General features: G+C 36.6%; 1 protein-coding gene across 3 annotated transcripts in view; it reads right to left on the minus strand.

The window, feature by feature from the left end:
- Positions 1-16,913, minus strand: part of TMTC2 (transmembrane O-mannosyltransferase targeting cadherins 2) — a 534,931-nt gene that overhangs the window by 193,221 nt on the left and 324,797 nt on the right. For all 3 annotated transcript variants that reach the window (XM_036759984.1, XM_036759983.1, XM_036759985.1), the window contains 3 exons: positions 9,647-9,732; positions 8,861-9,045; positions 4,290-4,368 (listed from right to left, as the gene is read on the minus strand). In XM_036759984.1, the coding sequence (XP_036615879.1) occupies positions 4,290-4,368; positions 8,861-9,045; positions 9,647-9,732 (350 nt within the window). The remainder of the gene's footprint in view (positions 1-4,289; positions 4,369-8,860; positions 9,046-9,646; positions 9,733-16,913) is intronic.

Below are 16,913 nucleotides of genomic sequence, written 5' to 3' on the forward strand. Positions count from 1 at the left end.
GCTTGTATAAATTTATATGTGTATACTGTTCTTCTTGTTGTTCATCCTTCGTTCTCAAAGAGGACCAATGACATCATGAGGGTGACATCTTGATTTGCCCGTGTATTAGATTTCAGTGAGGCAGGGCATGTTGTCTCCAAGGTAGCATGGAAGCACCTTGAGGGAACGGGGTTTCACTTTAATCTTTTTATCCCCAAAGCCTAGCACAATGCCGTACGTAAATAATTGGTGCTGAATAAATTTGTGTTGAACTTCTCTGAGCCTTAGTTTTTCATCCATAAAATGGGAATATTCATACTACTACCAGCTACCCAGTAAGGTTCTCATGAGGAAAGAACTATGTAAATCATAAAATACTAAGTAAATCTGGCTTGCAGCATTCAGTGGAGTAAGAAAACAGGATAGGGAATGATTATATTATCTAATTATTATAAGGAACTCCTGGATGAGAAATCTCTCTTTACCAACGCAGCTCCTTCTCTGCAGATTACAGTCTTATAAAAAATTGCTTTGAATACTAAGTAATTGGCACAGGGCTATACAACAGTATGTGTCAGAGGTGAGTCTGGAACATAGATCTTACTGACTTTGTGTCCAGTAAGACCTACGGTAGATCTTGCCACCATTATCTAACTTAAACATTTAAATGTTATAAATAATTCAAATAATTTATACATATATAATTAAATAATTTAAATACATATTAAATATATATTATATATATAATATATATGCATATATATTTTTTGGAAGCAATCAGGGTTAAGTGACTTGACCAAGGTCACACAGCTGATGAGTATCTACAGCAGGATTTAAAATCAGGTCCGCAACTCCAGGGCTGTTGCTCTATCCACTGTAGCTCCCCTACTAAAATTCTATGTGGTCTTCACGAGGGAGGCAGACATTTAAAATCTTTATACTAAAGAAAGTGAATTTTTTATTTGACATTTTATTCATTTCAAGTTCTCATTAACTTTCTAGTTTTAGCTTACCTTCGAAATTCTTTTTCCCCAAAATCCAACCTTCTTCCTTCCTATCTCCAAGACATAAGAGGGAGAGAGGAAAATGCACATGGAAGGGCGAGGGAGGTTATATAGTCAAATACACACTTCATAATCTATTACTGTTCTCTTCAGGGTGCTAATAAAATGTAAATGTGTGAATTAGAAAACAAGTCCTTGGTTGTTGATAATCTTGATAGAATAATCACTGCCTGCTGACAGCCTAATGAAACTGATGAACTGATAACACAATTCATCTCCTCAGCCGTTTATCTTGTCAAATGGTCGGCTAATAAAATATACTAAAAGTAAAAGCAAACACTCTGGGGAGTTCACTTGTTTGTCTAGATGAGAAATTGTTGTATGGGAAAACGACTGCCAGTGAGCAGCTTTTACTGCCCACAAGGCCAGATGACAATCTCTCATACAATCATAAATGGATGGTGATTGCCAAGGCGATAGATGTAATTAAGATTTTTAGAAAAATGCTTTAGAGTCTCTCCCAAAGATCTAAAAACATCATTCAATGACTGTGAATGAAACAAACATTCCTAAAGGGTAAAAAGTTTAAGCAATAATCTCTCGGAGTATTCTTATGCTTTGTTGGAGATGAGCTTAACACTCATAGAATAGAATTGGGCATCCGACCTGGATATGGAGTCTAATTCTACATCAACAAATTCCACTTATCTAAATCAGGACTTCTCTATTTTCTTTTTTTTTTTGCAGAGGGGAAGGCAGGGCAATTGGGGTTAAGTGACTTGCCCAAAGTCACACAGCTAGTAAGTGTGTCAAGTGTCTGAGGGTAGATTTGAACTCAGGTCCTCCTGACTCCAGGGCCAGTGCTCTACTCACTGCACCACCTAGCTGCCCCTAAATCAGGACTTCTTAAACGGGGAACCAAAGACTCCAAAGGTTTTGGTGCATGGATTTCAGCTAGGTCTATGAATTTTGATAAGGAACAAATTACACATTTATTTTCGCTAACCTCTAACTAGAATTTACTATTTCCTATGATTATGGATATAGGCAACAGTAGCTTTCACCTTGACCTGACTTTTAAAAATAAAGTTTAACTTTAACTTGCTTACATTTTAAATGAATTGACTTATTTAATGCATTAATAGAGAAGCACACATATTGCAAAATCACAAATTTTTCAAACATTTTGATAACTATGTTAATATAAATGATTTTCTTTGTAAACTTATAAATTTTATTTAATTTATATATTCTGAGGAGGTACCCATAAACTTCGCCAGATTGTCAAAGGTGTTCACAAAAAACAACAAAAAAATAGTTAAGTTGGTTTAAATCAACTTTGCAGGTTTTCACCAACATTAACAATAACTGACACATCCAAGATGTTATAGGAATTCTGTTCTCAGAGCTCTAAGTATTAAACAAAAAAAGAATAAAAATGATAATCCTTCCCAACATCCGTGCAAGGATGAAAATTGGAGATCATTCTTATTTGACAGTTGAAGAAATGTGGCAAAGAAAGGATATAGGAATTACAGAAATATCAGGCCAGCATCAACAATGACTTCTAATCATGACCATTCTCATCAAACCTCTTGAAGAAGTCCATATTACAGCTGTACTCATTTGGCTATATAAGAGTATGGAGCATGGGGAAAGGATTTTTAAAACTTTAACTTTTATATAACCTATCAGGATGACTAGATACGTTTCAGAGGGAGGGAATAAAAGCACTATGGCATGAAATGTAATTGAGGAAGTAAATGAAAGGAGAGAAAGGGGATCCAGAGTGATAACTCATCATTTTTTTTAAATCCTTAACTGTTGATTGAAACTGGGAAAAGAGGCAAAGGGGAAGCAAAAATGGGACTCTTCTTCATTAAGCATTGTAGGCAACTCATTCCCTCTTATAACAGGTGCCTCTCTATGTCACGGTTAATGAAGTAAAGAGTCTCAGAGGAGTGTGTAGAATGTGGGATTTAGAGTCAGAAAGACCTGAGTTCAAATCCTACCTCAAGGACTTACTAGCCGTATGACACTGAGTAAGTTATTAAGTTCTCTATGACTCAGTTTCCTCAATTATTTAATCAGGACTTAGGGTTTTCTAAGATCCTTTCCAGCTCTAAATCTATGTATCTCTGATATAAGCCCAATCAAATGGGTTAGCTCATGATTTATGTTAAAAAGGAAAAAGCAAACACAAAAACCAGTAAGACAGATATGGAAAAATCATACTCTTCCCCATTAAACTTTGCACCCACCCAACTTTTCCTACAATATTTCTCATTTGCACATCTTAACCCTTAACCTGTAAGAGAGAGAAAAAAAGCCTTCTCATTGTCATGTGATAAGTTAACATACCTCTTTGAATCTCCTGAATACTAGCAACATAAATTCCCCACAGGGAAGTCATCAACTCACTACATATGATAAATGGGCATTGGATGAATAACTCTGGTCTCATCCAAGACACTTTAAACCAGGGGGATTCTTTTAGTTTATTTGTTTGTGACTAGGTCTCCCTACCTTGCCTAGACTAAAACTGCAGCCTAATCCCAATAACCATCAGGATGGGGATTTTCTCTTGCTTTGTCTTCCAAACCTGGGTCAGTTCACCACTCCCGAGTGCCCAGTGGCCCTCCACCACCTGAAACTCACTCTGCTGGTGCCAGATTTAGTGTGGAAACCTGGCTGGATTTCACCCTATGTGGCAGCTCAGAAATTTTACACTCTATCTTCCATTCTCAGCCTCCTCAGCAATAGGGATGTCAAGAATATACTGCCACATCTGGCAGGAGTTCTTAACCTTTTTTTGGGTCAGAGTCCCCTTTGGCAGTCTAGAGAAATGGACCTTTTCTTTGATAAACATCACAAAATAAAACATATCATATTGTAAAGGAAGTCAATTACATTGATATCTCTTAGACTGACATAGGCTACATGCAAGGTTTTACACACTTTCTGGATAAGAAAATTGGATTCATTTAAAGAAGCCACTGTTAGGTAAAAGTATTAGGAGAGATGGTCTCATGATATCAGGCTGTATTCCTGAGGGGGAAAAAAAATTCTGCGAACGCATTTAGGTCAATAGTCCAATTCATGAAAAGTCCATACTTTAATTCATTTCCTGAATCTTTTGAACAGGTGTTCAGCTGTTAGACTTCTGCAGGTGAGGCTCCTTAATGAATCAACTCGGTATGTAGGGATTAATGAGGTAGTTTATTTCAACTCCAGGTAATACAAACCCATAATTAAATTCATCACAAGGTCCTTGAATGTCAATAAGAAGATGAATATTGGACTTACCCATCATGTTGTACAAGCTCTGGGGAGCAAATTGCCGGGGCATTTTCTGAATGGCTTCCTTATACACGGTAAGTGCTTCCTAATGTAGGAGAGAAGAAAATAGACATGTTGTCAATGGAGGTGCTGAATATAAAGAAAGCACTTCAGTGAAAAGAAGATGTAAACCACCCTCTGAACCAAAGTTATAATCTTCCTACTGGAACAGTAATAACAATACTGCTCCTTTTTTTAAAACACCTTTGGGGGAAAAGAAATTGAGCTGTACTTTGACGCCAGTATACATCAACCTTATTAGCGAAAGAACCCAGTCCAAATAGTGAAGGAAGCAATATAAAAGTTTAGTATACCCAGATGTCTATTACCAATGGTGTTTTCGAAACTTTTTTTCAGTCCACACAAGTTATAAAACTAGAAAGAGACTGAAACACTTCAAGTTTGAAACTCATAGAGCAGTTACTCCAAGAACAGAGTGCCTTTAACCTCTGTGATGACTATCAAATAATCATTATCCTAGTGGGCCAGGCTATTTCTATTACCTTAGTGAAAAAAAAATCAAAACCATCTATCATATTCTCTCTCTTTTCCGGATAAAGTTACTATCACAGAATCACAGAATTGAAAGGCACCATTTTACAGATGAGGAAACTGAGGACCAAAAAGGCCAATGACTTGTCCAAGGACACAAAAGGAACAGTAGTAGAGGCAGAATTTGAACCCAGTCCTCTGACCCCCAAATCCAGGGCTCTTTTGACTATAACACATGGGTGAAGGTTGTAAGAGAAATATTTCTATGAATTACAATAGGAATAGGACAAAATTGAATGGGTTTCATCTTTGCAGAGGTTAGTAGGTTCCTTCTTAATAGATGTCTTTAAATAAAAGCTTTGAACAGAAGCTAGATGGTGACTTACATAAAAGTTAGCATTTATATAATACTTTCAATGTTTGCAGAGCACCTTGTATGTTATCTCATTTGAACCTCACAACAACACTGTGAGTCAGGTGTTGTTTTTATCCCCATTTTAGAGATGAAGCAACTGAGTCTGAAAGAATGTAAGTTAACTAACCAGGGCTACAGAGTTAGCAAGTGTCTGAGACAGCCATTGAACTCAGATCTTCCAAACTCCAAGCCCAAGGGGATCCTTACTGAGGTGCAGTTTGGACTGAATTGGTTTCTGAGGTTCATTTCAACTTGATAATTCTGAAACTGAATCTCTTAACAGAACTGTCCACAGGATTCACTGGATGAGACAGTTTGGAGGTAGGAAGGACTTTATAGGCCATCTGGTCAACCTCCTAACTTTACCCATGAAGAAACTGAGACCTGGAAAGGTTAATGACTGCCCAGGGTCCACATCAAATAAGTATAGGGGCTGAGACTAGAAGACAGATCCTTTGAATGTAAACCCAATGTTCTTACCACTACACCTCACTGTTTCACATAATACTGATAAGAGAACTCAGACACAGCATGTACTTGAAGTCTAACATTTCATTATAAATATGGAAAATAAATAAATATATATCCATATATCTACATATGTATAGTATCTATATATACATATTTGTATATATGCATAAATATACTTACATATATATGCACACACATGTAAGTGTATATATATATGTATATTTATGTATATGTGTGTATATGTGTATGTGTGTGTGTATCCAGCAAGGACATTCTAGTATTCTTTAATCAAGTAAATCGAGGCATTAATTAAGACATTTTATAATGTCAATAACATAACCTATATAGACAAAAATGTTAATACATTAATATTCATTGTATTCTACTTATGAAATCAATGTAACGCTAACATTTCATAGACTCAAACAACTTTAGAGAGAAAACAGAATTGTACTTAGCTCAGCTACCAAATTTTAAAGAATTTAAAACTAACTACTTTGAAACTAGCATAAAAAGAAATTAAACACTTTGCTCAAGTGACATGGGGATAGAGTTAGAGACTGAACCTGCGATTTCACTAGTACAAGTAATTCCCAGGTGAGGAAGGTCCCTCTACTAATGCAGGTTGACACCTCCTCTGTAACTTCCATATAGTCTTAAAAAGCCACCTAGATCACTTTGAGGTTAGTTGACATGTCCAGGGTCACAGAGCCAGTATGCATCTGAGGTGGGGGCTAAATTCAGATCTTTCTGGCTCCAAAGCCAGCCCTCTTCCACTATGTCATATGTACTAACTTAAGGGAACATTCCCTTTACTCTGTCTGTATCTCCAGTACCTGGAATAAAGTAGACACTTAATAAATGCTTGTTTAGTTGATTGATTCAATGGCACCATCAGTACTAGAACTCATCTCTATTCCTAGGACTTGACATTCTTAAAGATCCAAGAATCATCAGGTTAAATTGCAGAAAAAATTTAAGTCTTTCCCTAGGCACCAAAAGTGTGTTAGAGTTAGAGTTTTGCCCAGATTAACAGCTGAAATAACAATTAATTTCATAACTCTCTTTCGGATTCAAGGTAAGTCTCTTTTCTCTCTCTCTCTCTCTCTCTCTCTCTCTCTCTCTCTCTTTCTCTCTCTCTCTCTCCTTCCTTCCTTCCTTCTTTCCTTCCTTCCTTCCCTACACACATGCTACCTACTACTTTCTTAGAGTTTTCCATTTTTCTTTTCCCCTCTTTTTTGTCAGCTGATTACCCCCATTGAACAGAAAGAGGTTCCTAACATAAAATGGTTCTATGATAATGTCATTCATTCTAATTAACCAAGGTCTGACACTTTCCCCACTACCCCACCCCAACACATGACAATTTTGAAAAACTGTAAGCAATGGAAGCTAGCCATAGGGATTCTTAACAGTATCTACAACTGTTTACTTTTTAAATTGCAAAGCAAATCACTCACAAAAGCAAAAACCAAATTAAAAAATATATGTATATATATATGTGTGTATATATATATATATACATATATATACATATATAGACACATCACTCCTATGGCAATGGAAATGTGTTTAATTAGAAGTAACAACAACCCCTATCCTTTGTGGGGAATCCAACAGGTCAATTGGGCAAAAAAAGGACTTTAATAAAGGTCACTTAGTTAAGTGCCAAATGGGATTTTTTTTACAAACCTTACAAGAGTATCGCAAAGGAAAAATGTTAATAAATATTTAGTGATAACAAAAGAAAAAAAAACACCTCAGCTCTTACCTACTGAGCATGTAGGTGCTTTAGATAAACCAAATTTATCAAAAGCTATTATTTCAAATAGTAATATCCTCATTTATCTATATAGCACATGCTTTTAGGAAATTTGATTTTCTTTTAGGGGTGAGCCAGACTATATCATGGATCTTACTGTTCTCATTTCAATTCTGCTCACCATACCTGAACTAAAGCTACTATCACAGTATATTTTTGCCTTTTTAAAACTACGTCCATTGAGAAAACAAGAAGCATTAAAGTCAAATAAAAGCATCGAAATAAAGTAGAAGGAACGCTGAATTTGGAGACGGGGGATCTGGGTTCAAATGCTAGCCCTACTTCCTGTGTGAATTTGGGCAAGTTATTTAATCTTTCTGGACTTCAGTTTCTTCTTCTGTAAAAGAAGAGAGTTGGACTACATAACATCAGAGGGCTTTTCCTGCTTCCTTCTCTATAACCCTATGAATGGTTTTAATGCTTAAAAATTAACAAAGAAGGGAATTTTAAAAAGTGAAATCCCTAGGGCTAGAGAAGAATGGAGAAAGTAAAGAAAACATATTCTCTAAACAAGATTGGATTTATAGAAACTGGGGCAGCTAGGTGGCACTGCAGTGGATAGAGTGCCAGACCTGAAGTCAGGAAGACTCATCTTTCTCAGTTCAAATCTAGCCTCAAACATTTATTAGCTGTGTGACCCTGGACAAGTCACTTTAACCTTGTTTGCCTCAGTTTGCTCATCTGTAAAATGAGCTGGAGAAGGAAATGGTAAACTGCTCCAATATCTTTGCCAAGAAAACTCCAAATGGGATCATAAAGAGTCAGATATGACTGAAAAATATCTGAACAACAATATAGAATGTAGTAAGAGGCAGCATTATCATTATAATAAAATTCTACAAAACAGCCTCCAGCAAAGGTTACTGAAATTCATTATAATGAGTTATAATGCTCTAAGTACTTGATTCTATGTGTCCTTTAAGCACCACAGTTGAGTTTCCTGGAGCAAGAAGAGGAAAGAGGGTATTTTAAAGTATTCAAAATTTACTTAGGCATCAATGTCTCTAAGATGGGTACACATTCAAACTTGGAGTCAGGAGAGCCTGGATTCAAATTCTGCCTGTGACATACACTAGATATTAACTTTAAGTCAGTAAATGTCTCAGTGCCTCAGGCAATTCTTTAGGTGTCCATGATACAGAACATTTGCCCATGTGAGCTGGAAATGGAATTTTCCTCACCAAGAATCACCAATACTGATAAATCACAGGCCTGGACCAAGAAAAGGGAGAAAGAAAGAAGAAGAAGAGAGGGGGAGAGAGGGAGAAAGAGAGAGAGAGAGAGAGAGAGAGAGAGAGAGAGAGAGAGAGAGAGAGAGATATGAACATTTGGCCTGACCTCGTAGCGACCTTGTTCATGATAGAGTTTTCCCAAATTATAAAGGCAACTGGTAACAGAGCTCTTATGGGCATGAGGATCCTTCAAGTTTTCATCAGGGATCTCTGAACATTTTATGAATGTACGGCGGGCTTCTTCGGTCTTTCCTTGGTTCATGAGAATAATGCCAGTATTTAAATACGCAGCTAGGGGAGAAACAAAAGGAAATGTAAACTTAAGTTGAGGATGAAACTTATCAATATTACTCTATTAGTTAGGGGTAACATTTCTACCATTAGGGGAATGACTTTATGACAGGGATTCTGAATTTTTTGTGAGGCATGGATCCCTTTGGCTGTTTGGTGCAGCTTATCTGGTGGAACTCTTCAGAATAGTGTTTTTGAATACATAAAGAAAATACAAAGAATTCCAAAGGAAGCCAATTGCATCGAAATAAACTGAACTACTATTGTAGGTTTGGCAACGTGCCTAGTTCTGTGGGGCCTTCAGAAGAAAGAGAGACGTAGACCTCTCTTAAAGAGCTTACAATCAAAATGAGGAATATCCATCTGAAAAGAGAACAGATGTCATAAAAAGATTCAAAAATTAGAAAAACCTGTAATTTAGCAAAGGTTGAGAATTACTAATGAAATATTATAAAAATAGCCACTTCTGAGGATTACTAAAATTCTTTAAAATTGCCTATAATGTTCTATTTATTGATTTTATGTTAACTTTAAGCCCCAAAGCTAAGTTTCCTGGAATAAGAGGAAAAGGGGTACTTTTAAGTATTCCACCATTACTTACAAGCTAATGTAGGCCTGCTACCAATCGCCAGTTTATAGTAATGCAAGGCTTCTGTGAACCGGCTGTTCTCCTGTAGAAGTAACCCTCTGTGTGAGGAAAGAAAACATAAATTGGAAGAAAAAAAGATATATTACTGAAAATACGAAACCACAGAGTTTTATTTTATGTGCACAAAATAAAAATGTTAAAAAGTACAATAAAATACTAACCTACTTCAATTAAAAAAACTATAAATAGGAGGAAATGATCTCGTAGGGGAGAAAATATTAAATACTTATCAGCTTCATTCATATGTTTGTACAATGAATTAGGAAGTAATTACAAAAGAAAATTGTATAACCACAGTTTTCCCCCCTTTTTCAAATAAACTCTTTCCTTATACCATTGCCAGGCATCTCATTTTTTTTTCCTCTTGGAGTATCCACAAGCTCATGTCACTTAGCAAAGGAAATTTGGTCTAGACAGGGACATGTCTGGAAATGTGTGCTGTCCTTCATCCTGGTCATGTTAGGTAATATCTATGAAATATAAGACCATTACTACCCTTAGCATCATTCACTTAGCTTCATATGAGCCTAAGCCAAAGTGGGTAGGGGATAGAGGGCAGGGGTGCGGTGGGGGAGGAGGAGAGAGATGCAATCAGCTTTATGGAAAACAACTGAAGATAATCTGTGCTGTTATTTCCCTATTAACTTGAGCCAAGACTATAAGTTTGGATTTCAAGCGTCTCAAGCAAAATTTCAATCCATTTTCCCAGTGAACACCTGTCACCATGGATCCTGGGAAAGTCTTATTTATCTCTTTGAACTCTGAAGAAGGAAAGGCTACATCATCAGGAGCTGTGCATGTTGGCAAAGTCTTTCCTGGGATGTCTGACAAAACCTAAATGAGAATAGATTCCTAAACAAGCCTTTCTAATTTAGATTGTAAACTTACGGGCAGCAGGGATTGGAGCTAGCAGCAAAGCCAGGTTAATTTGTCTTTTCTATCCCTAAAGGCTCCTAACTACTTTTATTACTCTTCCTGGCAGGTGGAAGCACCTTGTCCCAAAAGAGTAAAGTTATACTTTGAAAAAAAAAACAGCTTCTTCAGTTATTTTTTTTTAATAGAAAGGAAACATAGTGTGGTAGAAATAGTACTGAATTTGTGGTCAGAAAACTCCATCTCTGCTACTAACCACTTGTGACCTTGGACAATTCACTTAACCTCTCTTGGGGTCATTTCCATCTTGTAGGGAAGGTGGACTACAATTCTAATATTCAGTAATACTACTGAAGTCTTACAACCAAATCTCACCATAATTCAATTTTTTTAAAAAAGAAAAAAGGCACTTCCGTAACATCAGATAGTTGCCAAAGACATGAATCAGATCATTGACAAGGATCTGAACTAATATTGTGCCCCAGCAGTTTTAATTCCTTTAATGACTGTTCTGTTCACCATTTCTCAATGAACATCCATAAACTTTATTTTAAGGAAATTAACTGCCCCCTGTACCAATGCTTGGCAGAGCGTTCTGGTTTCATGAAATTCAGGCAAGGAAGTTAGGTAAAGTAGAGTTGTAAGAAGACCTTTCTCAGTTATAATATTTAAAGGAAAGGATAGATACATGAATTTACCCTAGAGTGAAATGAATATAGTTAACTTGTAGACTGACCCTGGAATCTGCCATTCTCAGAATCTATCTATAATCTATACCAGAAGTGTCAAAAACACAAACTGAATTAAAATGTAATTGGGAAAGGTTTAATAAAATAAATCAAAATATAACTGAATATAGATAATGTTAATATGTGGTTTTCTAAGTCAATATCCAGTCCATAAAGAGGTTTAGTGACCCTCATTTCCATTTGAGTTTAACGCTCAGAGATCTCCACTATCAAGAGATTGGTTGAACTAGTGGCTAAAAATAAACTAAAGAGGAATGAATATTAATGGATTTTTATGATCACATAACAATATAAGCTAGAGAGGTCCCTTACAGATCATCTAGTAAGTCAATGAGGAAGTCACAGTCTAATAGGCTATGCAAATGTGTATGTATAAATAATATATATATATACACACATTCATGTACATATGTTTATATGTATGTATATATGCATATATAAATATATTTATCAACATATGTATGTGTACCTATAGAAACATCTACATCTATGCATATGCATATACTTACATATACCCATGGAGAGAGAGAAAGAGAAAGAAAGAGAGAGAGAGGGATAGAGAGAAAAGAGAGAGACTATTTCTGTCTGATCTGTACAGAGCATTCTGAGATCATATTGGTCTAATCAGCTACAGTCAGACACAATGTACCTCGACTCGAACATAGTGTTGTCATTTGGGTCCTCTTTGAGAACAAAGAACAACAATCGCCAACCATCACCTACATGCATATATGTTATACATAGTAATCAACAGAGACAAGGCACTGGCATTAACAGCTGAGTAACTGAGTCCCAAAGAAGGTTAGTGACTTCCCCAAGGATACACAAGTAATAAATGACAGAGTCAAGATTTGAACCCAGGCCCTTGAGTCCAATTTTACGTGCACAAAATAAAAAATTCTTTCCACTGCACCATGGTGTGTTATTATTTTTTAAATAAACTTAATTTTTGATCATGTCATTCAAAAATCATTCATGTTTATATTATACATATGTATGATACACGTACATAGGTATAAGGACCTATGAATTCCCCTTACTAAAGGAGATCACATGGCCAGAAGAGTCTTAGAAAACATCTTAAGACTCAGAAAAATTAAATTGATTCTCCTATGATCACACAACTAGTAGGCATAAGGGAAGGATCTGAACCTGGGTCTTATTGATTCCCAGGCTAGATCTTAATCATCTATGTCTCACTGCCTCAGTCCTATTGTAAGATGGCCAGGATATGTCCATAGGCATATATTGAGGTAGTGAATAAACATTTATTAAGTGCCTACTATGTGCCAGCCACTGCGCTAAGTTCTAGGGATACAAATATGAGAATAGACAATCCTTGCCCAGTACAAAAGTCAGGGAGGTTTTGAAGTTCATGGCTCCGCCCTCCAAAGAGAGCAACAGAGGGTGGTGATGAGGTGAAGCACAAAGATGGATTTGATGCTGATGGATGATGAAGTTTTTCCCAATAATTACTTTTTAAATATTTATATATAATCTAGGGGTAGCTAGGTGACAGCTAGATGGTGCAGTGGATAGAGCTCTGGGCCTAAAGTCAGGAAAACTCATCTTCCTGAGTTCAAATCTGTCCTGAGATACTAGCTGTGTGACCCTGTGCAAGTCACATTCTCACTGGCCTAAGAAGAAAGAGCTAAAACCAGTGGGTAGAGACTACAGAGAGACAGATTCTCACTCATAAAAAAGAACATTCCTAACAAGTAAAGCTATCTAAAAGAATAATGACAGCAGCTAAGCAGCCAGTAGATAAAGTGCCTGGCCTGGCATTAGGAAGACTCACATTCGAATTTGGTCTTGGACACTTACTAGCTGTGTGACCACGGGCAAGTCACTTAACTCTGTCTGCCTCAGTTTCCTCATCTGTAAAATGAGCTGGAGAAGGAAATGACTAACCACTCCAGTATCTCTGCCAAGAAAACCCCAAATGAGGTCGGTAAGAATTGGGCATGACTGAAATGCGGGAACAACAACAAAAGCTTTCTAAGAACTCATGGGAAGATTGGGGTGAAAAAAATTTTAATAGAATCATAGAGATTTGTGCAAGTTCGAAGATGTTTGTGGATACCAATTTTCCCAGAGTTCCTCAGTTTTCATTTGCTTTGCCCTTTGAAAGATTTTCACCTGGAGTCTTTGTAGGCCTACACAGAAAAATAGGAAAGGGAAGCTATTTGCAGAACTCCATTATTGTCTTGCCCTGGGGCAGGGGGAAAGACTGAAGCATACTTCTTTAGTGGCTCTAAGTAGGTGGAAGCAGAGTGGGGAAGGAGAAGGTAAGACATGTTTCTTAAGCACCTACTATATGCCAAACACCACCCTAAGTCCTTTACAAATAATATCTCCTTAAAGTGTGTAAATAGGCTTCATTTTATGGAGGCTTTCAAGGAATCGGTACACTGGAAACGAAGCAGAGGTATCGTGTCCTAGGATGCCAGGAAGGAGAGAGAGGAAGAATAAGGATGTAGGAAACTTGGAGCAAGCTCAGAGATACCTGGGACAGAGCCAATGGTCCATACTGCAATGACATTGTAGCTTGCTATTTGAAGAATTGTTTAACTGAGGTTCCTATGATGCCTAAATGTGTATTAATACATAAAATGGCCATTCAATGTGAATCATTTTAAGTGTTTTAGGGGTCCAGGATGGTGGGAGTACCAGCCGATGGGCTGGTTTAGCGGGTTAAGGAGAGATTTGCATTTCTGATAAATTGGGGTCCATTCCAAATTATACTGCTAGACTTACAATGAACTTGGGGTCATCATTATCACCAGCCAGTCAAGGAGAGGTAAGGAATTTGGAGTAGGCTTGTTTGGTAGCTGCAATGCCATCTGGTGGTCAAATTCCATATTACACCTCCTTGACTGCTTAAATATCAACCCATAAATAAAACAGTAAATTGGTCACTTTGTGGAACAGCAGAGATTAGGGGAATGAGTCTGGGTAGTTGTATTATTTACTAAGCGCATCTTTTAGCAATGCATCACAACTCACTATCCATACTCCTGCCATTTATATATGTGATTTGCATATGAAGAACACTTTAATCATTGAAAATATTAATTTGTACCTTTAATATGTTTTGTTACTATACATACTCTAATTCATAGGAATCCTTAAGATGGGAAAGCAAATAATGGATGGAGTCTCAAATATATTTGTGAAGAATATTCAACACTTAGCAATAATGTCTGGCTCCCAGTAAATGCTTAATAAATACTCTATCATTTTGAAAGTCAGATAACTGCAATTCCTAGAAGAAGAAGAAAAAAAGATCATAAGGGCATACATTCAGAGCTGGAAGGGAACTGAGGATTCATATAATCTAATCCCCTCATTTTCCAAATGAGGAAACTGAGGCCCCAAAAGATTAAATAACTTGCCCAAGATGGTAGTGGCAGCAAGCACCAATGGATTCAGATCCACAATTTTAGGTACATTTTCAGAGCAATATGAACCACATTATTACTCACAATGATAACACCACTAACCACCTGCATTTGCATAGTAGTTTATAGTAGACAAAAGCTCTGTTATTCTTTATCTCATTGTAGCCCCACAGCATTTTGAAGTAGGAAGGGTGGATATCTCCATCTTACAGAGGATGAGAGACTTGCCCAAGTCACATGGTTAGTAAACAACAAAACCAGGACAAGACTAAGGGCTAAGACAAGGACAGAGTTTTCTGATTCCTTGTCCCCGACTTTATGCACTATATCTAACAACTCATCCATCATTTGTAATCAATGAGAACACACTTGAGAATTTACCTATTGTTCTGGGCTTGATGTGTTAACCCTACTCATGTACCATTTTAATACTCTGTCCTCACCCCCACCTCTCATTGCTCCTCATCCTCTTCAAATTAATTGTTTTTAGTAAAATGGAGAAGATCTATAGAGGCAGAAAAGCTAAGGGAAAGTAAGGAGGAGGACAGAAACAGGAAGGGGAAGGGGAAGATGAACATAAGATAGAAAGAAATCTCCAGCATAATTTTTACCTATTAATTCGTAGAGAAAGTCTGTAGCAGACAGAAACTAGCTTCAATGTCCAGAGTTCAAGTCTAGCCTATGAAATGTGATTTCATGACTGGGTAAACCAATAAAACTCTCAGTACCTCCAGGAAATTATCTAAGATTTAAAGATTCTGATCTATATCACTAGATGAATTTTCCTCACTAGAGGTTCCCTATGCCAATAAAATCGTAAACCAGGTCTAAAAAAAAAGCAACTGGAGTTGCCCATGTCTTCTTAAACATTTTTTTTTTTAACTAGGAAGAGGGGTGACCTGGTAACTATTCTCCATGACCTAGAAACATGGGGATTTCTAAAGACACTACAAATCTCCTCATGTATTTGTACAGGAAAGCCCAAATATTTTCAGTGGAGAGTAAAATAAACAAAAACCCCTTATTATGTGTCTAGGTGACATGGAAAAAGAGAAAGAATGGGTCTATAGGATTACACAGTAGTCTATTTCAGAATACCACAGAAATGTCTTAGTGAGCCCCCAACAGGAGAACAAAACTTGGATGTTGCAAAACAAGGAAGTAATTATGATTCATTTAAAATACTGTTTGTAGTCTTACAAAAAAGCACTTCCAATTCATTTAATAGGATTTTAAAAAGAAAAAAATATGGATGAACTATGTTTTTTTTCCTCAAGATTATGAATTAACCTACCTGATGTATAACCTAATATCAGACCTATTCAAAAACATTAAAAGAACAGTAGAAATGTCTATTATGAGAAGGGAGTGAAGTAGATTCCCAAGAAAGCATGAATATCCCTGTGAAATATTGAATATTCTTGATACATCACATTTTTTCAAAAGTTAGTGAATCTTTCATGTTTAGATTTTTAGAATATGCATTAAGCGCCCCAATCCCCAAAATTTTTACAATATGCATTAAGCCCCACCCCTTCCTTTTTTTTTTCAAAATATCAATGGTAGTAGCAAACAGGATCTAATCACATTTCACAAATCCATCAAAGAGTATTGTGTACAATGAGAAAATTTGTAGGCCACCAGAAACCATTCTGTTTCCAAGGGCACTGACTGGGTTATAGGTACTGTGAATTCATAAGTATTTTGATTTTTATATGCCTGCAACTGGTCCCATCGCAGTAATTTGCTTTTAAGCATGAATGCATTAGTCCACTAGAAGAGAATTTAACCTATAGCATCCTTTTGGCTGTACATTTAAATTCCTGTCAATTCCAGCAGTGGCAGCATTAAGCCCAACCTTTTGTTCATGAGGGTTTTTCATTTTGGTTACAGAACTCATTCTTTGTCTGACTGAAGGGGCTAAAGAGCAGTTAGAAACCATTTACATAGTAAAAGTAAAGACAGAAATAAAGAGGGACCTGTATTTTAATAAGATGAGGAACAATTTGCTGCCTGAAAAAGACTGTGTGTGTGTGTGTGTGTGTGTGTGTGTGTGTGTATTTGGGAAAGATGACATAGTTAATTATACCCTAGTCTCTGAAGTAAGAAATATTCAATTTCTTGATATATTAAAAAGCTGAACAGATTTTAGGAAAAATATTAGGCTGGCTCCTAATCTGACATACTTTTATTAAA

Source organism: Trichosurus vulpecula, chromosome 5, assembly GCF_011100635.1.
Source record: "Trichosurus vulpecula isolate mTriVul1 chromosome 5, mTriVul1.pri, whole genome shotgun sequence".
Classification (NCBI taxonomy): domain Eukaryota; kingdom Metazoa; phylum Chordata; class Mammalia; order Diprotodontia; family Phalangeridae; genus Trichosurus; species Trichosurus vulpecula.